Source organism: Cervus canadensis, chromosome 14 (assembly GCF_019320065.1).
Source record: "Cervus canadensis isolate Bull #8, Minnesota chromosome 14, ASM1932006v1, whole genome shotgun sequence".
Taxonomy (NCBI): domain Eukaryota; kingdom Metazoa; phylum Chordata; class Mammalia; order Artiodactyla; family Cervidae; genus Cervus; species Cervus canadensis.
This window is the reverse complement of record NC_057399.1, coordinates 6,031,462-6,054,520: the sequence shown is the minus strand read 5'-3', so window position 1 is coordinate 6,054,520 and position 23,059 is coordinate 6,031,462. Positions and strand designations below refer to the sequence as shown.

At 43.1% G+C, this 23,059-nt stretch overlaps 1 protein-coding gene across 1 annotated transcript in view; it reads left to right on the top strand.

The window, feature by feature from the left end:
* GALNTL6 (polypeptide N-acetylgalactosaminyltransferase like 6) overlaps positions 1 to 23,059 on the top strand; it is a 909,229-nt gene that overhangs the window by 833,039 nt on the left and 53,131 nt on the right. The window contains exon 8 of the mRNA XM_043487121.1: positions 1,236 to 1,457. Within this exon, the coding sequence (XP_043343056.1) occupies positions 1,236 to 1,457 (222 nt within the window). The remainder of the gene's footprint in view (positions 1 to 1,235; positions 1,458 to 23,059) is intronic.

Genomic DNA, 23,059 nt, shown 5'->3' with positions numbered 1-23,059 from the left:
GTATGAGGTAGCAAGTGTTGGGAATGAGGTCAGATGGCAGAGAGGCCCTCCAGGGAGGCTGGAGGTGAGCATAGTGGGAAAACAAAAAAAGGGTACAATTCCACTAGGAATAAGGTACCTGGAGACTCTGTCTTCAAACCCTCTAGGCACGGTGTCAGGTCTCATTCAGGACCATGTAGCAATTTTTAAGATAAACAGTTTTCCTAAACATTCCTAGTTACTTGAGTCACTTGTCTCTGGGTCTTAGTAGAGTTCCCAGCCTTTCTGCTCATTTTATCTTCTCAGTGCAAACGAGAAGCTGGAAAGGGTCAATATTCACACCAGTTGGGTGTTTAAAATAAGGCAAGTGAAAAGTGAAAGTGTTAGTCACTCAGACTCTGTTGTGAGCCCATGGACTGCAGCCCACCAGGCTCCTCTGTCCATGGGATTTCCCAGGCGAGACTACTGAAACCCAGGTGTTACTTAATCCTGCCACCACTCCCATGATGGAGGGACAGATGACTCTATGTCCCTTTTTCAGGGGAGGAATCTGAGACCCAGAGCATAGAAGTTACCTGTTTAACCTCAAAACTGGCAAAAGCGCTGCGCCTCCTCCCCTGAGCCCCCACGCTCCTTCCTCTAAGGGGCCAGTCTCCCCGCTTTCTGCCCCCGTGGCTCCACCTGCAGAGGCCCTTGGTGCCCCCTTAGCTGACTTCACTGTGCCGAGAATTGCTCAGTTCTCCTGGGCTTCCGTGTGTACAAAGCACCATCAGAACCCAGGGTCTTTGTTTCAGTCCTGCTGGGCTCTCTCACTGTGACTGGGAGAACAACAGCTGGTTCCTCCTCACTCTTGCCAAGATCCCTCCTTGTTCCCTGAACCAGTTTAAGCAATCAGATGCCTAAGAGCAACATTGTTACCTCCAGCTGCAACTCCTGTGATTCTGGGTGAGAAACCAAGAATTCATCACTGGGCAATAACAGCAGGGATGAGAAAGCTGATCAGCTTGTCCACGGGGTTTCACTGTCTCTGCCCCATTTATTTGAGCTCTCCAATTAGCAGTCGAACCCCATGCCAGAAGCAGAAAGGCATGCATGGCCTCAGGCTAACCGTCTCACACCTCTGGCAGTGAGGGAAACTCACCACCAGAGCCGCCTGAGGTTGTCTAATTCCTTTTCTTTTTTTTTCCATCTGGAGGGCAAGTGGGCTGCGCCACGGGGACACGAGCCCATCACTGACACTCCTCTGTCCTGTGCAGAACCTGAAGCGGGTGGCAGAGACCTGGATGGACGAGTTCGCCGAGTACATTTACCAGCGGCGCCCGGAGTACCGGCACCTGTCCCCCGGGGACCTCTCGGCGCAGAAGGAGCTGCGCAGACAGCTCAAGTGCAAGGACTTCAAGTGGTTCATGGCAGCCGTGGCCTGGGACGTGCCCAAGTACTACCCTCCGGTGGAGCCCCCGCCCGCAGCCTGGGGGGAGGTGAGGCGCCCGGCTCCCCCGCCCCCAGGGGAAAACAAAGACTGTGTCCCCCGTCCCCAGCAGGGGTGGGATGGGGGCTCAGCGGTCAGTGAAGGTCAGCTGAAGCCATCTCTGAGAAGCGTCTGTTCAGCCTCTCTAGGAGCTGCTGGGGACGGGCAGTGAGCTCACCCCTGGAGCCCCTGGCCACTGTTGACTCTGAAAATTTTTTTTTTAAAGGCACCTGGAAAATATTTTGATTTGAGATTGGTGAAACTGCCATAAGCGCTGACAGAGAATGAAAATGTCTCTGGTGCTGCTGTGTACATAAACATGCTGTGATGTCCACGATAAAATCCCTCCCTCCTCCTCGAATGGCCTGGTTGCTATTTGTCAGAGCAAGGATAAGATGTCCAGGGGCTTGGCAGTTTTTGTAACCAGGTATGACAGGCAGAATCACAAGGAGAGACTTTTCCAGAATACCCAGCACAGAGACACGTGTGGAACCTCACGGTTCCTTGGTGGAGGTTTGGTTGCCCAGTCGTGTCCAACTTCTAGCAACCGCCTAGACTGTAGCCCTCCAGGCTCCTCTGTCCATGGGATTTTCCAGGCAAGAACACTGGAGTGGGTTGTCATTTCCTTCTCCAGGGGATCTTCCTGACCAAGGGATCGAACCAGCCTCTCTTGTATCTCCCAAATTGCCAGGAGGGTTCTTTACCAGCTGAGTCACCAGGGAAGCCCCATTGGCTCCTTAAATCAGGACTAACCTTCCCACTTCCGAGTGCTACTTTTTAAGTTTATTTCATGATCTAAAATGGAAAGAACTGGAAAGCCTCCGTTGGCAAATACAAAGCATGTATCTTTGGACATGTAAAGGACTCTTGTGATGGGTTCAGTTCCATTCAGCCCTACTTGTTCCCTTAGGACAGAGCATGCTAGAGCAGGGATTCAAATGGAATGGTGTGGATTTAGCCTGTGGTCTCATCTGCTCATGGCAGAGGACTGGGCAGGATGTTCTCGCCATTCCAAGGCTCTGGGCTTCCGGAAGCCAAATGCAGACTGTCTCGCCTCGTGGAGGAGTCAATCCATCGTTGTCCTTGGCTTTGTGGTGTGGGGAGACTGTGTCTTTACCTGCTTAGCATCTGTGACTTGGCGGAGCTCTGAAAGCAGGGGAGGCCTGTGTGCAGCAAGGGGGGTGGAGGGGCGAGGGGGAGCGTCCTGGAGTGAGTCCAGTCTCCCCGGGGAGACTCCTTCAGGGAGTTACCCGGGTGCTGCTTGTTTCGCTGAGAGGCCCAAAGAGATGCCGTTCTCTATAGACCTGGGATACCACCGGCAAGAAGGATGGAGCCAAGACCAGCACCACATGCTCCATCTCCTAATGTTTTCCTACATCATGTGGTCCTGACCATGGATGCTTAAGTCAGTGAGTACTTTGGTCTTTCATCCGGAGCATCTTGGGGCTTTCCAGGGGCTCAGATGGTAAAGAATCTGCCTGCAATGCGGGAGACCCAGGTTTGATCCTAGGGTTGGGAAGATTCTTTGGAGAAAGGAATGGCAACCCACTCCAGTATTCTTGCCTAGAGAATTCCATGGACAGAGGAGCCTGGTGGGCTATAGTCCATGGGGTCACAAAGAGTCAGACATAACTGAGCAACTAACACTTTCACTTTCTTTCCAGTGCATCTTAAACATTTCATTAATGCATCCCTGGGATATTAATAATATTACGCTGCTAGTATTCTTTTTGTTATCTACCAGGGACTTAATTTACAGCCGCAGAAATTTAAGGTAGACTCCAGAGAGAGCAATGTCTAACCCATTGTAAGACGTAAGAATTTGTTCCCCAATAAGTAGGTAAGTTTCTTCCCTGAGTTTTTTTGGTTGAGGTTATGTCTGTCATCTTTCTATAATGATCTAAAAATGGTCCTGCCTTAGTGACCAAGAATATCCTCCCAGACCTCCCAGTATCACTGTTGATTCACAGCTGGGTTAAAATCTCATCCATCTTCTCCCTCTGTGGAGTCATAATTTTTTATTCCTTCCCATTACTACCTAAAGCACAACTGATCACATTTTCCCACATTTCCTGACTAAATAATAACTTGCATTTATAAAGCACCTTGGGAGGGGGGAAGCATCTTACTTGGAAACAGATTTGAAATTTCCCTGAGGTTCTAGAAAAGATACAACTTCGCAGGAAAAACCAAATGAGAACCATCTTAAAATCAGGTAGGCAATGCCAGTTTCTGTATCTATTACTCTTTGTTTTGGGGTGGGGTTTTTTTGAGTTTTTTTAATTTTATTTTTAATTGGGGGTTAGTTGCTTCACAGTATTGTGTTAGTTTCTGCCATCCATCAGCCATGGGTATACACACGTCCCCTCCCTCGAGAACCTCCCTCCCGCCCCTCCAGGCTGTCACAGAGCACCGGGTTTGAGCCCCCTGCATCACAGGGCAGATTCCCACTGGTTATCTATTGTCTGTTAGTCTCAGCTGTCTCATATCGCCACATGGTTGGCCTGGGCCCTAGAGACATTTGAGATCATCATTCTCGGTCTATATAATCAGACATGGAGAATGTCAGAATTTTTTTTTTTTTATAATGGCAAATTTCTTTCCCCAAAGCTTCAGAACAGCAAACCAAGAAAGGTCATGTTTAGGTTTAAGAAAAGAAGAAGGTGGCAAAGTAGGTAGTTCTAGGACCAGTTACATTTAGTGACATTTATTCAGTGAGGGGGTGACATACAGCAAGGATGAAGACTCAAGATGGGGGGAAGGCAGAGGGAAGGGAAATCAACAAATGACAGGGTTTAGGGTGTGAATCCTACTGAAAAATACCCATCTCCCAAGCAGAGAAGAGCAAGAGTCATGCCTGGACGTTTAATGCAGGGGGCGAGCACGGATTCGGCCAAAAAGTTTGTTTCAGTTTTTCCATAACATGGAAAACCCAATATTTGCAATGTAGTTTAATCGAAATGAAGTGAAGAACAGGAAAGACCTGTTGTCTCAAAGGAAAGACCATTGTCTAGCTCTATATTGCATAATAGCAACTTACTTCTTAATGGTAGATAAAAATTCTAAATGTGCAGAATATATCTGCGGACCCATTTCATCGATGAAAGAAATTCAAAGGTTTCACTCATGTTTTTCTTTTCCCTCTGAGTGGGGTGCTTTTGTTTATTACTTTATTTTGGAATGATTTTAAATGTACAGAAAATTTGCCAAAGAAGGTACAGAAGTCTGATGTACATCTTTCATCTGCTCCTATTGTTAGCATCACATGTTTGTGACGTTAACCACGGCACATTTAAGCCCAGTGATTAGTACTGCTGGGCTTCCCAGGTGGCACTAGTGTCTAAGAACCTGCCTGCCAATGCTGGAGACAAGAGACGCAGGTTTGATCCCTGAGTCGGGAAGGTCCCCTGGAGTGGGGCATGGCAACCCTCACCAGTATTCTTGCCTGGAGAATCCCATGACAGAGGAGCCTGGCAAAGCTGCAGTCCATGTGGTGGCAAAGAGTCAGACACGGCTGGGCACAGAGCACAGAGTACACAGATGAACTCAAATGAACTCAACTGCAGACTTTATTCAGATTTCACCAGTTTTACTTTTCCCTAATGTCCCTTTTCTGTTTCAGGGTCCAATCCAGTATATGAAAAGGCTATTTTATTCCCTATAAACTTTAATTTTCCGCATGGGCCACACTCCTACATAAATGTAATAGATCACTCGCTGTTTTGATAAGAAAGTGAAAAGGGGAACACACACTCTGTGTGTGTGTGTGTGCGCGCGCGCGCGCGCGCATGCTTTAAGACAGTGGTAGCAAGGAACCACAGCGCTCCAGCAACGAAAACATAGAAGCCTTGGTGGGCGCCCTGCGGCAGGAAGCAGGTAGCTTGCTGTCTTATTCGCTTGTACTTGGAACGGCTTCCCCTGCTCGTCCGTGCCAGCCCAACCCCAAGTAAACAGTGAAGTGCCGAGGCAGTTTCAGGTGCTGGTCATTGGAACCCAGCTCGGAAAGGATGTGTGCATTACAGACCATAAACAGCATATAAACTGCCACTCGTTTCCCTGACCTGTGTCTCCAAGCTCATCCCTCTGCTTCCACCCTCCTTCCTGAGGCTCATTCTCCACTGAGGTGGGAGATCAGGCCACGGCCTCGCTCAGGACCTTCCAACAGCCTCCCGCTCCCCCGGGGTCACAGTCCTCACTGAACCTGAGCGACCCAGCCCCTGTCGTGCCCCTCCGAGCTCATCCCTTCCTTGCGGCCCCCAGCTTCCTTTCTCCAGGACTCAGTGCTGCTCCTCGTCAGGCTGGGCACAAGCCCACCTCAGGGCCCTGTCACCTGCTGCTCCCCCACCTTAGACCCCAAGGTGCTTCCCTCACTTCCTCCAGGCACTTCCTCAAAAGCACTGTCTTCTCCGGGGGCCTCCCCGGCTGTCCCCCTGTCATGATGCAGCAATGCCCACAGGGGTCGCCCACCTCATCTGCTCTTAACCCCCTGCCCTGCTCTCTCCTTCTCACCAGCATCCCTCGCTATGCAGCAAGCTCTGCCATCTACTTATTTCTTGTGTTTCTCGTCTATCTAGAGTTCCAGGGCAAAGGGATTCTGTTGATTTGTTAAATTATGACTGCGCTTCAGCAGCTAGAAGCAGGGTTTGGCATATTTTGTTGTTCAGTCACTAAGTCATGTCCGACTCTTTGCAACACCATGGACTGCAGCACACCAAGCTTCCCTGTCACTTCACTGTCTCCCAGAGCTTGCTCAAACTCATGTCCATTGAGTCAGTGATGCCATCCGACCATCTCATCCTCTGTCGTCCCCTTCTCCTCCTGCCCTTAAATCTTTCCCAGCATCAAGGTCTTTTCCAATGAGTCTGCTCTTCGCATCAGGTGGCCAAAGTATTGGGGCTTCAGCTTCAGCATCAGTCCTTCCAATGAATATTCAGGTTGACTTCATTTAGGATGGACTAGTTTAATCTCCTTGCAGTCCAAGGGACTCTCAAGAGTCTTTTCCAGCACCACAGTCCACATATAGTATATGCTCAATAAATGCTTACTAAGTGAATAAGCAACAAAGAAATGGAGGATCCTGACACCGTGTCACCTCTGCATGCATGGCTGTTTGCAGGCCCCCACAGGAAGCCAGACTCTGGCCCACCTCACCACATGGGAAGGGTCTCCACACCACCCCCTGGCCAGTCTACAGAGTCTGTCCCTCTGGGAAGCCTGCCAGGGAAGAGATGGTATGAGTGATGAATCTCAGGTGACTGATTCCGATGGACTGACAGGACCATATTCCAAACCATAGTCCGGCAAGATAGGAAACCTTCTCTTCTAACATCCTAAGGAGAAGAAAAACCTCCAAAAGCAAAAATCCTCTGTGTGAACAATTTCCAAACTCCCCCTGCCAGCTTCCTACTCCAAAGGCAAGAAGAGATTAAAGTCACCTCTGATGGAGGCATCATTCTGTCCTCCGGTCACCAGGGTAGTGGGTGGAGTGAGGAGGCGACAGGAGGCCCTGAGAGAATAAATGGGATTTTGAGTCATAGCAAGTTGAGCATCTCTTGGTGCTCTTCATATAGAAGCAATGCACTTTCCATGATATTGTGCCAGAGAATCTGGGTGAGAATGGGTTTAAATCAGAAAGCTCTTCTTAAACCAGGCACAGAGGAAGTGAGTGTCTCTTTTTGTGTCAAAATGCTAAATGGACAAAACAGAATTTCCTATTATTTTTCACCTTCTTACTCCTCCCCCTCCTTAGAATTCATGAATTCGCTATAGCCATTTATAGTACTCCTTCACTATAAAAAAAAAAAAAAAGAGTTTTGCAGAATCTCACATCTTCACATACAGAAAGGACTGAAAGACGTCAAACAGCCAGGCGCGTCTTTCCCACTCAGGTGTCTTCCAGCTGTCCTCAATGTGCCAGTCTTGGCACAGCCGTTTGTCATCTCGCCATTGTGCAAAACTTTTTTTAAAAAAAAAAACCTTTATTTTAAAAATTCATTTCAATGCCGAACTCCTTCTGCTGCTATTTAAACTCCTCGCTCAAGATTCAAGTCATCCTGAATGGTGGCATCTTCACACAGACAGGCCCCCGGAGCCGTTCCAGCTCTCCCGCTCGGCTCCAGCTGCTCCTGGCTTGCTTTCACTCTCTCTCTTTCTTCTGATACTCTCATGGTACATGAGGTCTTTAGATTTCCCCATAACCGCTTCCAGGAAAGGAAGCTTGACACTAGGGTGTGCATTATCTGATAATACGATGCCGTCTCTTTCAAACAAATTCTATGCAAGCTTGGCTACTGAGACAGAGCGGGAAGCCGGGGTCTGGCTCCTTCTCTCGGGAGAGTGATGGCCAGTGTTCTCACCTCCACAACCTGCGCTGGCAGTGGAGTAATCTGCAGAGGACTGGTCTTACTGCTTTTTCAGCAACCGTGCCAGTACCATCCCTACCGTTCAACCTCTTTCTGTCTGAACCAGATCTGTAAATGGAGCAGCTGTTCAGAGCTGATTTGTCATCCTCTGAGTGTATGAAACTTGAGCTGTCATTTATTTTCTCAGGCAGAGACAATCCCAGCATGGTGTGCTAGTCCATTTCTCTGGAGCTCTGCACCCAGGTAGACAAAAATGTAAGGCTACATAAGAAGTACATTCTCTTTCAGAATCTACTGTGTGTTTTCTGAGTTCTCTACAGTTGGAGACAAACTTGGTGTTTCATGATAAATGTGATTTTTGTTTAATATTTTCTTTTCGCTGTGCTGGGTCTTTGTTGCCGCAGTCTTTTCTCTAGTTGCAGCAAGCCAGGACCATTCTCTAGTTGCAGTATGTGAGCTTCTCATAGCGGTGGTTTCTCTAGTTGTGGAGCAAAGTCTCAAGGAGGCTCTGGCTTCAGTAGTTGTGGCTCCTGGACTCTAGAGCACAGGCTTAATTGCTCCGCATTCATGTGGGATCTTCCCAGAGCAGGGATTGAACCTCTGTCTCCTGCGCTGGCAGATGGATTCTCTACCACTGAAGCATCAAGGAAGCCCAATCAATGTGACTTTAGTTTCATATCACCTGCTGAGCAAATTGGACATCTTAATGTCTCCACATTAGCAATAGGGCCCATGTCCTAATAGAATCAGAGGTGTTTCAGAGCTGAAAGGTTTTTTTCTTCTTTTCTATAAATATGCCAAACGAAACTTTGTTTTTTCTATTTAGGGTTATGTGACAGCAGTAGATGCAATTTTAAGTGTATGTTAGCCTAATTGTGAATTCATTTTAGTGTTGAATTATCAATGATTGGTAACTTTCTCATTTTAAGAATGATATAAAATTAACAGAATTTGAGGATCACTCAATTATTATAGCAGAATTTCCAATCCACAGCCTCAGGAGATTGGCACAGATGGAAAAATGCAATATAATTTCTCCAAGCCAGGAACATAAGAACACTCCCTCCCTAGCCATTCTTTCACAGAAAGCCCAGCTGGCTTCTGGGAGAGAGCTCAGAGTGGCCCCTGCAGGAGCAACCGCCCTTAACTTGCCTTAAAAGTCTAGTGACCTTCCACACGTTGATGGAAAACAAGAAAAAATAGGCAAACACTGGGAAAGATTCTTGGGGTCTTGGAAGAACACTGAGAAAATACTTAGTGTCATGCTGAGAGATGCAGACAGATGCCAGGGTACATCATTGGGCTTAGAGCTGGTTTTATCACTTGCAGGCGGACAGTAGTTAAGAACAAGAGCAAATATTCCTCCAAGCGGCTTGCTATGAATTGAGCTGTCTAGTAGCAGTAGGTCTTGGCTGGCCCTGTTCCAAACTCCAGGATGTGCAGTTACTGCACTGCTTAGACCTAAGTCATCCCTTCCATTTGCAGCTTAAAGGTCATCAGTCAGTCTGAGATTTTGTGAGTGGCCTGAAACATAACTGTCTCTGTCTTGGGTTGAGAGTTGGGAAAAATCAGCATGTGTGGGCTCCCCTGAAGCCTCCATTCTTTCTCCACAGATGGTTTTCTCACAATTATCTCTTTATGAGTTTTTATCCACTTGATTAGATTCCTTCTTTTTAATTTTAAGAGATAAAGGAATTGATTTTGACCACCTTTAGATTTCCAAAACTCTCTTTTTATCCCATCAATAACAAATTCTTAGATCCTTCCCTTTTATGGTAACATAAAAGGCCCTTCTCTAGACTCCCCATGCCCCAGGCCTTGCGTGCAGTCGCTCAGTCGTGTCCCACTCTGCAACCCCATGGCCTATAGCCTGGCCAGGCTCCTCTGCTTATTCCTCATCCAGTGAATACCTGAAGAAGATTGCCTTTGGGAGGCGGATCTGAGGCTTGTTTTTCAGTTTCCTTGCCTGGCGGCCTTTTGAATAATCCCTCTTCCACTGCAAACCTAGGCACCTCGGCGTGTTTTTCTTGCTGCGCGTGGGAGCAAAACCAACCTGATGAGCAGCTGTTTGAAAGTGCTCATGGATGACTCCACCAGCCACTGGAAAACTCTGCTGTTACAACCCTGGCCTCAGAGATGCCATGCGTTACCCCAACAGGCACTGAACAAAGAGCCCAGTAATTCTCCAGTGCTTCACCAATACCTCTGAGCGCCTCATAAACTGATTTCACAGGAACCAGAGCTCCATGGACAGCACAAGTCTCTGCTGTAAAGAACAAGGCTAGATAGACAAGTGCACGGCTTCATACTTAGTTATTAGAGGCTCAGCTTTCCTTCGAATCAGAGAATTGAATCCACACTAACTTACGTCTCTGCCACATGGAGTTCTCACCATTTGACCTCTCTTTCTCAGAGGAGCGAGTCTACTTCCAACAGCCTGGGTATATTTAGAGAAGATTCCCCACTTTGGGGAGAACAGGAACTTTATACTTTATGGTTCTGTGTTACAAGAGCCAGAACAATAAAAGAATTCTCCTACCATAAAAAAAAAAAAAAAAAAAGGCCCTTCTCTTGAGTTTCTATTGCCAACGTGATGTCTATTAGTTGGTCAAGGTCTAGATAAGGTGACCCATCTGTCAGGCACATTACAAAGAGAAACTAACAAGGTAATCTCAAGAGTAGCTTAACTTTCTAGATAATCCCTAAAACAGGAAGGACAAGTCAGTTTTTCTTAGTCTTATTCTAGACCCAAATCATGTAGAACTGGTTACACACATCCAAGCTCTGTGCCCATGCTTTTTTTTTTTTTGTCCAGAATTGTTGGCAAGAAACAGTTTGGCTCCAGATCCTAACATTCAGATACTGCTATTCTACTGGAAATAATGAAAAGCCATAGGATGTGACGTCTGAAAACTAACATTTCTACTATATTCTTGTTTTAAAATATACTGGGGTTTCTAATGCTAAAAACACGGCAACAGCACGGTTTTGTTAAATCACAGCCCAGACAAAATACATAGGCTCACAAAAGAAAATCCACACACAACCTGGATGTTATCTTACAAAACTGGTGACCAGGAACCCCAGAGCAGGGTTAGTGGAAACTACATCAGGTGCAGCAGGGTTATGGGATCAGCAGGAATGAAGAGTTGGTAGGGAATAAGAAGGAGAGTGTGGACGGTGCTATGAGATGCAACTCAGAAACCAGCAAGTATTCACCCCCAAAAGGAACCCATCCTTTACGAAACAGGAACAAAAGCCTCAACTCTGCAAACAGTCAGTGAAAGTCAAAGATTCCCTCAAAGGCTCCAAGCTGAGGACAAGAGCAAGGAAACCATAGGAAACTAGTGAGGGGCCCCAGAATTCAAAGGATGCTGAGGCAGTCGTCTGCCCTAGATCTCTCTCTGCAGTATCTCAGAAATGCTCTGAAATATGCCCTCTTGGAAAGACAGAGACTCAGTCTTTCCAGTTCCCTTTCCCTCACCTTACTAAAAAAAAAAGGAAAGAAAAGAACCTGCTGCTAGTGCAATCCAAAAAGAAACACCATGGATCCCAGGAAGACAAAAGCTTCTGACACCAGAGAAGGGGGTGTCTGACCTGGACCTCAGGACATGCTGGACAAGCACCTGGAAAGGTAGACTCACTTTTCTGGAAGGAAAGACCCTCAGACTCTAGACAACACAGAGTTAGAAGCAGAAGCTCCTGTGAATCAGGCTCTCCCTGATAGAGAAGTCATCACAGATATAAAGAGGTATGTTTTAATCCATCACAGTAATAACACAGAAGAGAACCCTACAGAGGAACTTCCCAAGAGAATGGCTAATTTGTATGTGGAAAATAAAACCAGATTACAATAAAACCCTATACAGAGATCCTGCAAGGATAAAGATTTAAATGAACCAAATAAAATTCCCAGAGATGATGACAACATCCCACAAATGTGGCCACAAAGTGGATGACAATGGCAACAGATTCCCAAATGAGCTGAAAGAAATGTAAAAACAATCTAAACTTGAAAGAATCATGCAAGTCAAAATTAAAACAGCTCAGAAAGGAATCAGTTTGAACAATAAAGTCCTACTGTAGAGCGCAGAGAACTATATTCAATATCTTATGATAAACAATAATGGAAAACAATGTGAGAAAGGATTTACACACACACACACACACACACACACACACACACACGGGCTTCCCTGGTAGCTCAGGTGGTATAGAGTCCACCTGCAATGCAGAAGACCCAGGATCAACCCCTGGGTTGGGAAGATCCCTTGGAGAAGGAAATGGAAACTCACTCTAGTATTCTTCCCTCATGAATCCCATGAACAGAGGAACCTAGCAGGATATAGTCCACAGGGTCACAAGGAGTTGGACACAACTGAATGACTAACACTCTGGGCTTCTCAGGTGGTACCAGTGGTTAAAAAACAAAACAAACAAACAAAAAAACACCTTTTTATATCTATCTATCTATGTGTGTGTGTGTGTGTGTGTGTGTGTATGCATGTGTGTGCATATGCATGATGTATGTGTGTATATATTTATATATAAAACTGAGTCACTTTGCTATACCAGAAACTAACACAACATTGTAAATTAACCATACTCCAAAAAAATTAAAAATTAAAAAAAGAAGATAGTTGGATTGATGTGAAATGTGATGAGATGAAAACAGAGCTGAAAACTCAAGAATGAAAAGAGAAGAAAATGAAAGAAAGAAAAAATATCTCAGAAACAAAGGCAGAATTAGAAAAAACAAAGAAGCAAACAGAGACATGGGAAGTCCAGGAAGAGAAACCGAGGCTGGAAGGGAGGAGAGTGAAATTAATAGCATAAATAAAGAGAGACTGAGGAGTCTACCAAAGATTTGAAACAACAGAAATTTAATGAAGATTTAACATCAGTTCCAAAAGAAGAATGCCTAACCTCCAAAAAATGAAAGACACCAAAGACATAAAGCTATATTTAAGAAAATCTTCAAAGAAATACCTGAATCTACATGTTAAAGGGGCTGTAGCTAAGAACTATAAATCTCTTTGAGAAAATTAGAGATACCAAGGGAACATTTCATGCAAAGATGGGCACAATAAAGGACAGAAATGGTATGGACCCAACAAAAGCAGAAGATATTAAGAAGACATGGCAAGAAATCACAGAAGAACTATACAGAAAGATCTTAATGACCCAGATAACCATGATGGTGTGATCACCCAACTAGAGCCAGACTCCATCCTGGAGTGTGAAGTCAAGTGGGCCTTAAGAAGCATCACTATGAACAAAGCTAGTGGAGGCAATGGAATTCCAGCTGAGCTCTTTCAAATCCTAAAAGATGATTCTGTGAAAGCGCTACACTCAAGATGCCAGCAAATCTGGAAAACTCAGCAGTGGCCACAGGACTGGGAAAGATCAGTTTTCATTCCAATCCCCAAAAAAGGCAATGTCAAAGAATGCTCAAACTACTGTACAATTGCACTCATCTCACATGCTAGCAAAGTAATGCTCAAAATTCTCCAAGCCAGGCTACAACAGTACGTGAACTGAGAACTTTTAGATGTTCAAACTGGATTTAGAAAAGGCAGAGGAACCAGAGATCAAATTGCCAACAACCATCAGATCATCAAAAAAGGAAGAGAGCTCCAGAAAAACATCTAGTTCTGCTTTATTGACTTGCCAAAGCCTTTGACTGTGTGGATCACAACAAACTGTGGAAAATATTTAAAGAGATGGGAATACCAGACCACCTTACCTGCCTCCTGAGAAATCTGTGTGCAGGTTAAGAAGCAACAGTTAGAACCAGACATGGAACAATGGACTGGTTCCAAATTGGGAAAGGAGTATGTCAAGGTTGTATATTGTCATCCTGCTTATTTAACTTCTATGCGGAGTACATCATGCAAAATACCAGGCTGATGAAGCACAAGCTGGAATCAAGATTTCCGGGAGAAATATCAATAACCTTAGATATGCAGATGACACCACCTTTCTGGCAGAAAGTGAAGAGGAACTAAAAAGCCTCTTGATGAAAGTGAAAGAGGAGAGTGAAAAGGCTGACTTAAAACTCAACATTCAGAAAGCTAAAAGCATGGCATCCAGTCCCATCACTTCATTGCAAATAGATGGGGAAACAATGGAAACAGTGACAGACTTTATTTTCTTGGGCTCCAAAATCACTGCAGATGGTGACTGCAGCCAATGAAATTAAAAGATGCTTGCTCCTTGGAAGAAAAGCTGTGGCAAACCTGACAGCATATTCAAAAGCAGACATTACTTTGGCAACAAAGATCTGATTTATTAGAAAAGACTGATGCTGGGAAAGACTGAAGGCAGGAGGAGAAGGAGACGACAGAGGACAAGATGGTTGGATGGCATCACCAACTCAATGGACATGAGTTTGAGCAAGCTCTGGGAGATAGTGAAAGTCTGGCATGCTGCAGTCCATGGGGTTGCAAAGAGTCAGACATGACTGAGCGACTGAACAACAATAAGCTCAGAAAACCAATCGAGGACCATTAAGACTGGAACATTTCCAATAAAACAGTTGTAGTTTTTAAAAGATGAAAAGCAACATCACTTTGCCAACCAAGGTCCATATAATCCAAGCTATGGTTTTTCTAGCAGTCATGTATGGATGTGAGAGCTGGACCATAAAGAGGCTGAGTGCCCAACAATTGATGCTTTCAAACTGTGGTGCTGGAGAAGACTCTTGAGAGACCCTTGGACAGCAAGGAGATCAAACCAGTCAATCCTAAAGGAAATCAACCCTGAATATTCATTGGAAGGACTGATGCTAAAGCTCCAATACTTTGGCCACCTGATGCAAACAGCCAACTCATTGGAAAACACCCTGATCCTGGGAAAGATTGAAGCCAGGAGAAGAGGCGAAAGAGGATGAAATGGTTTGATGGTATCACTGATTCAATGGACATGAGTTTGAGCAAACTCTGGGAGATAGTGAAGGACAGGGAAGCCTGGTGTGCTGGAGTTCATGGGGTCGCAAGGAGTTGGACATGACTTAGCAACTGAAAAACAACAGTACATGCAAATGAAAAACAAATAAACCTAAGTTACACTTTGAATCACAAACATTTTGTGCCAGAAAACAATAGAAGAACAGTGTAAAAGATCTGTTAGAAATTAAAACATGAGCAAAAGATTTTACATCCAACCAAGCTGTGCTTCAAGTATGAAGGCTTTCAAAAAAAAAGGTTATAAACATTCTAGAATTCATAGATTAATTTTCCCAAGTCTTTCTAAGGAACCCTACTAGAGAATGAGCTTCAGAAAACCAAGAGATGTTTAGATTAGCTTGGCCACAAACCATATCTGAGATCAAACAGCCAGAGACTGTCTGTAAGGATAAAGGATATGTAAATGTCATATGGTCAGACAATGCAGAAATAACACAACAAACAAATACAGAAAGTAAGCAGAAAGCAGAATAAATTCCCTCAGGCATTAACTAGGATTAAAACAATACCACCTGCATTTGAAAAGGTGGCTCAGAAGGTAAAGAATCTGCTTGCAATGTGGGAGACCTGGATTTGTTCCCTGGGTTGGGAAGATTCCCCTGGAAAGGGAATAGCTACCCACTCCAGTATTCTTGCCTGGAGAATTCCAGGGACAGAGGTTACAGCCCATGGGGTCATGAAGAGTCAGACAGGACTGAGCAACTAACACTTTCACTTTCATCTAGATTTAGACACTGAGGAGAGGCAATAAAAAGGAAATGATTGTAGATAATTAGTGCTGCTGAGAAAAGAGCAGAATTAGGCATTAACAAAAAAAAAAAAAAGAACCTTCAGATATTATATACAATATTAGAGTAAAGGTAACTAGTAGAACAACAACAACAAAAGAAAACCACAAACCATATGAAATGCCAAAGATTACAAAGAGAAAAGAAAATGAATCACACAGTGAAAGATTTACTAGATACAGTAAGTAAATAATAAATCAGCATGTCATAGCTGAGATCAAACAATAAAGAAATCTGTTAAAAGAAGAAAATTCAGATCAACTATTTAAGCCAAGTTTTTCACTCTCCTCTTTCCCTTTCATCAAGAGGCTCTTTAGTTCTTCTTCGCTTTCTGCCATAAGGGTGGTGTCATCTGCACATCTGAGGTTATTGATATTTCTCCCAGAAATCTTGATTCCAGCTTGTGCTTCATCCAGCCCAGCGTTTCTAATGATGTACTCTGCATATAAGTTAAATAAGCAGGGTGACAGTATACAGCCTTGACATACTCCTTTTCCTATTTGGAGCCAGTCTGTTGTTCCATGTCCAGTTCGAACTGTTGCTGCCTGACCTGCATACAGGTTTCTCAAGAGGCAGGTCAGGTGGTCTGGTATTCCCATCTCTTTCAAAATTTTCCACAGTTTACTGTGATCCACACAGTCAAAGGCTTTGGCATAGTCAATAAAGCAGAAATAGATGTTTTCTGGAACTCTCTTGCTTTTTTGATGATCCAGGGGATGTTGGCAATTTGATCTCTGGTTCTTCTGCCTTTTCTAAAACCAGCTTGAACATCTGGAAGTTCATGGTTCACATATTACTGAAGCCTGGCTTGGAGAATTTTAAGCATTACTTTACTAGCATGTGAGATGAGTGCAATTGTGCAATAGTTTGAACATTCTTTGGCATTGCCTTTCTTTGGAATTGGAGTGAAAACTGACCTTTTCCAGTCCTGTGGCCAGAGTGAAAAAGTTGACTTAAAAGCTCAACATTCAGAAAAACTAAGAGTCATGGCATCCAGTCCCATCACTTCATGGCAGATAGATGGGAGGAAACAATGGAAACAGTGTCAGACTTTATTTTGGGGGCTCCAAAATCACTGCAGATGGTGACTGCAGCCATGAAATTAAAAGATCTTACCCTTGGAAGGAAAGTTATGACCAACCTAGGCAGCATATTAAAAAGCAGAGACATTACTTTGCCAACAAAGGTCCATCTAGTCAAGGCTATGGTTTTTCCAGTGGTCATGTATGGATGTGAGAGTTAGACTGTGAAGAAAGTTGAGCGCCGAAAAATTGATGCTTTTGAACTGTGGTGTTGGAGAAGACTCTGGAGAGTCCTTTGGACTACAAGGAGATCCAACCAGTCCATCGTAAAGGAGATCAGTCCTGGGTGTTCATTGGAAGGACTGATGCTGAAGCTGAAACTCCAATACTTTGGCCACCTCATGTCAAGAGCTGACTTATTGGAAAAGACCCTGATGCTGGGAGGGATTGGGGGCAGGAGGAGAAGGGGACGACAGAGGATGAGATGGTTGGATGGCATCACCGACTCAATGGACATGAGTTTGGGTGAACTCCAGGTGTTGGTGATGGACAGGGAGGCCTGGCATGCTCCGGTTCATGGGGTCGCAAACAGTCGGACACGACTGAGCGACTGAACTGAACTGAACAGAATGAATCCAATCTAACTCTCTGTGGTATGACATATACCACAGTCAAAAAGACACAAAGATTAAGGATTAAAGAAGAAGCATAGATACACCAGGGAAACTCAAGCAGTAAGAAAGCAGAAGTTCCTATTTTAATATAAAATATGGCAGGATGAGGGGGAAACAAGCTAAAAAGTTAAAGAAAGCCAAAAGGACATTATAATGACAAAGACTGCAATCTACAGAGAAGCAACTTTTATAAGGTAGAAACTGTAGTAAATGAAGAAGAAAAGGACTGAAACATACCAAAAATAGGACAACAAACATCTCTCAGTCCAAGACATAACAGGTAAACCAAACTTTATTGATTCCATATAATCGAAACCATGTAATTTGGAATTCACTGCAGTCCAGTGGCTAGGATGCTAAGCTTCCATTGCCAGGGGCTGGGTTCAATCCCTGGTTGGGGAACTAGGATCCTGCAAGCCAAGTGCCATAGACAAAAATAAATATAAACCTGGAAAAAATAATAATAAACCTTGTAATCAGCACTGTAAATAGAATAGACCTCTTTAACTCTGAAACTTTTTTTACATTCACATTATTTTCAAGTACACAAGTTTGAAAGTATGTTCCTGTTATAAAGAAAGTAGGTTTGCCTCAAAGATCTACATATAAAAAGAAATCTAAACACAAAGTTAACAAAATAAACAGAGGATTTTCAATTTGAATTGGAAACGGCAAGGTGGATCGGGAATTTTTTTTCCCTCACTTTCTAAAATACAAATTTTCAGCTCTGTTCACTGAGAAGGACTGGAAACAATTCCACACCAATCACACAGGCACATCTAACTCTCAATGTGGTCTCTGAACTGGATTCTCCACTCAGTGGAACTAAGGATCCTTGAAGAAATGACTGATCCTAGTTGTGGGCAGGAAATGGAGGAAAATGGGCTGGGACGTTTTGTCCCAGAAAGTAAGGAAGGGAAGGAAGCAATGAGGGTCCGATCAAGAAGACACAGGTCGGGATGCTATTTATTCAACTGCTGCTGCTGCTTAGCTTCTCAGTCGTGTCCAATTCTTTTGTGACGCTATGGACTGTAGCCTGCCAGGATCCTTTGTCCACGGAACTCTCCAGGCAAGAATACTGGGGTGGGTTGCCATTGCCTCCTCCAGGGAATCTTCCCAACGCAGGGACCAAACCTGTGTCTCCTGCATGTCGCCAGCATTGCAGGCAGGTTCTCTACCACTAATGCCGCCTGGGAAGTCCCAACTAACCTTTAATAATTATGACCGAAATGTTCAAGAGGAGCTACAGAGGACCTAGATGGCACAAAGCCCAGTAGTAACCTTACTTTTCTTTTTTAATTTATTTTTTAATTAGAGGATAACTGTTTTACAATATTGTGTTGGTTTCTGCCTCACAACAGCACAAATCGGCCATAATTATATAGATAGATATAATATCTATATATGTATAGATATTATATGCTTGGTTGGTTCTAGAACCAACCAATATGCTTGGTTCTAATATATGTATATGTATTATATATATATATATTTGCTATAGATATATAAATATATATTATATAAATATTTATAAACATATATTATATAATATATATATGTACATTATATATACATACACACATCCTCCCTTTGAGCCTCCATCCCCCATCCCACCCCACACCTCTAGATCATCACAGAACACCAGGCTGGGCTTCCTGTGTTATATAGCAGTTTCCCACCAGGTATTTGCTTTACACTGGAGAAGGAAATGGCAACCCTCTACAGTATTCTTGCCTGGAGAATTCCATGGACAGAGGAGCATGGCAGGCTACAGTCCAAGGGGTTGCAAAGAGTCGGACATGACTGAGTGACTAACACTTACACACATCTGTTTCACACATGATACTGTATATATACACATCAATCCTACGTTTGTAATTCATCCTACCCTCTCTTTCACCTGCTAACACAGATGTCCACCAGAAGATGAATGGATGAACAAGATGTGCTACATATACACAATGGACTATTACTCAGCCATAAAAAGGAACAAATTTGTTGTAGTGAGGTGGATGAACCAAGAACCTGTTGTGCAGAGGGAAGTAAGTCAGAAAGAGAAAAATATCATATATTGATGCACATATATGGAATCTAGAAAAATAGTATTGTTGAACCTATTTGTAGGGAAAGAATGGAGCTGCAGATGTAGAGAACAGACTTGTAAGCTTTCTTAAAAGCAATGCCTTCAAGTAACTTCAGACATGTAAACAGTTGCAGTCTAAGAAAATACTATAGAAACTCACGAGATTACCTATGGAATGCATTTCAGACTAATCATGAATACTGTTATAAATTAAGTTTTAATTAGGATTTGAAAGCCTCATACCAATCAGATGTCTAGTCATTATTGTGTTGGTTAACAAAGCTTTATCTCTTAATATTATAAACTCCACATAAAAATGATTAGTCTCATTCTTGTCAGAAACAAAAAAGGACCTAGGGGTCAGCTAACAGTTTCCACTTGCCATAGACAGGACACTATGAATACCCAAAAAGTTGACCCAATAAATTAAAATACACTAAATACATTGGGCTCCAAAATCACTGCAGATGGTGACTGTAGCCACAAAATCAGAAGATGCTTGCTTCTTGGAAGGAAAGCTATGGCAAACCTAGATAGCATATTAAAGCAGAAACATCACTTTGCGGACAAAGGTTGGTGTTTAATGCACAAGAACTTGAACAAACTCCAGGAGATAGTGATGGACATGTAAGCCGGGTGTGCTGCAGTCCATGGGGTCGCAAAGACTGGACGTAACTGAGCAACTGAACAAGAACAAATAAACAAAAAGTTGTAAATTCATAAAAGGAAGGGAGGTGAGAAAAAGAGAAACCAAGCTGAAAAATCAAGAACTAGGTCTGATATAATCTTTTAAAAATGGCAACAGCAATACCAACAAGATCAAATCTGAATTTAACTAAGCTTTTAAACGAAACTTCAGTCCACAGGAAATTTGGGGAGTAGAAGAGAAAGTTAAATGACATCTGCAACCAATTCTAGAATTTAAGAATTTAGTTTCTTCACTAAGTCCATGCAGGGTAGGGGTGGGGTCTAGATTATGAAATATTCACAAAAGTATTGTAGACCTTAAGAACCACACATCATGAAATGGAACTTGCTTGGATCCTGAATAGAATATAATAAACTAACTGAAAAGAGGCATTTTTAGACAGTTAAGGGAAGTTGAATCTGGGTTATGTATTGATGACACTAATTACTGTTAATTTGTGGCTATGTGGGGAAATGTTTCTCTCTCTCTCTCTGTCTCTCTTGCTCTTTTCTCTCTTTTTCTCCTAGAGAAGACTGCTAAACCATTTAGGGGTGAAATGACAAGATGCATAGAAAATTATTCAGCAACAGCAGGAGGAGGTTGGGAAGATGAAACTGTATGGCAAGATGCCGATGGTTTACAAACACCCATGATTGGCATAGAGAAATTTTCATAATAAGATTTTTTAATGCATTGGCTTTGAAGGGATGTGGGAACACAGTAACAATGGGGAAATAGCTACATGCTGGTGACAGTGTAGTCACAGCTAGTCATCAGCATTTTATTTTATTTGTACCCTGGAGCTGAAATCATTATATTGGAATCATCATCATATCTCTCATGTTTGAATGGCATAATGCCTCAATAATGTAATATTTTACTCAGGTTTTATATCTAGGATATTTATGAGCTCTGTCTGAGAACTGGTGTAGAATAACATGAAAGAAGACACCATAAATATATGAGCAGATGGCACCTTTTTGGGAGGAGGGTTTATTATTGAAGTACAGTTAATTTGCAGTGTGTGCCAGTCTCTGCTGTACAGCAGAGTGACTCAGTTATACACGTACATACACTCATTTTTAATGTATTCTTTTCCATTATAGTTTGTCACAGGATACTGAATATAGGTCCCTGTGCTACACAGTAGGACCTTGTCTATCCATCCTGTATATAATAGCTTGCCTCTGCTAATCCCAACCTCCTAGTCCTTCTCTCCCCCACCTCCCCTCAAGCACTATTTTTTTTTCCTTTATTTTTCTTAAATTATGGAGGTATGATAGCACACTTACAGGAGACTTGGAGAATACAGAACAAAGTTACATATACTTCCACTATATATTACAATTATTTTTAAGTAAAGATTTTTAGTTGCAGTTTCAATATCAAACTATTAAAAATTAATAGAATGAATATACATAAAAGTATAAGGATACACTTGGCCTGAAAAGCACTATGAACTAACTTAACATAATTAAGATTTACACAATTTTCACACAACAGCAGGACACAAATTCCCTTCAAATTCCCATAGACAATAAACCAGGAGAGAGAAAAAAAGTTTTGACTGAGGCTTGAAACTTCTAGTCCAATTCTGAGACTATAAAGAAATGCTACATTGTTTAAAAAAGAAAAAAATAGGAAATTAATATGTGATAGACACAGGGATCAAACCTGGGTCTCCTTCATTGCAGGCAGATTCTGTACCGTCTACCGTCTGAGCCACCAGAGAAGCCTCATGGTATTATTAACTAAAGTACAGATTTTGTTCAAATTTTACAAAATTTTATGCTAGTGTCCATTATTTGTTTTCATACCTTATTCAAGATTTCACATTGCATTTAATCACATTGAGCAGCTTCAGTTGCATGCAACAAACTCTGATAAATTCTCTTTTCATTTTTAAAGTTATAATTAGAAAATTATATTTTCTAATTTTCCTTGTTATGGCTTCTTAGATACACCCATCATTTAAAAGTGGACATTTAATTTCCAAATACATGGGGTTTTCTTAAGTACCCTTGACATTAATTTCTCATTTAGATACTAATTTCTCATTTAATTTTCTCTGTTATCACTCTCTGTGTTTTTTTTTTTTTATCCTTTAACTTTATTGAGGATTTCAACGGCTAATTCAAAGATCTTTCTTGGTAAATGTCACCTTTTTGTCTGCCAGAATCTCTCTCTCTCATTTCTAAATGTTGGACCACTGGTTATTAGTGGTTATTAGTTGCCTAGAGAACTTCCTTCTTTCCTATCAGTAACATACAATTGTTTTTCAAAATCATGTTATTATTAGTAAACTTCAAAGAATAGTTCATGTTTTCAAAATGCTTACTGTAGATAGTTTTAGTCCTCCAAACATACCTGAAACATAGTGTCTAGTTATTCACCATTCAACTAGATAGCAACAGAGACCACACTGATTTTAAAAGAAAGAATGAGGGGGGGCGGAAATCACCATGTTTACCGGAGATGCTAGCTTCCACAACCACAATCACCATGTAGCAATCTGGGTCAGAATAATCCTATTCGGAGGAAGTTATGGAGGACTCAGACGGTAAAGAATCTGCTGCAATGCAGGAGACTCAGGTTCAATCCTTAGGTCAGGAAGATTCCTTGGAGAAGGGAAAGGCAACCCATTCCTGTATCCCTGCCTGGGAAATCGCATGGACAGAGCCTGGCGGGCTACAGTCTACAGGGTCGCAAAGAGTCAGACACGACTGAGCGTGGCACACACGCGCACAAGCGCAAACACACACAAAGGAGACGAAGATGACAGACCTAAGCAACACCGAGACACGGAAGCCACGTGCTCGGTGACGAAGAGGCGGGGCGCGTCCCTGGCACACCCGGCAGCACTCAGCCCCGCGCGCACGCAGCCAGAGCCAGGGAAAGCATGCGCATCTCCCCGCAGCGTCAGGCTTAAAGGCTGGGAGGAAGGCAACACTGTGAAGAATAGCATCGATACGAAACGGCCTGTTAGAGGACAGAATGCACAATGCAGAACACTTGCTTAAATGAAAG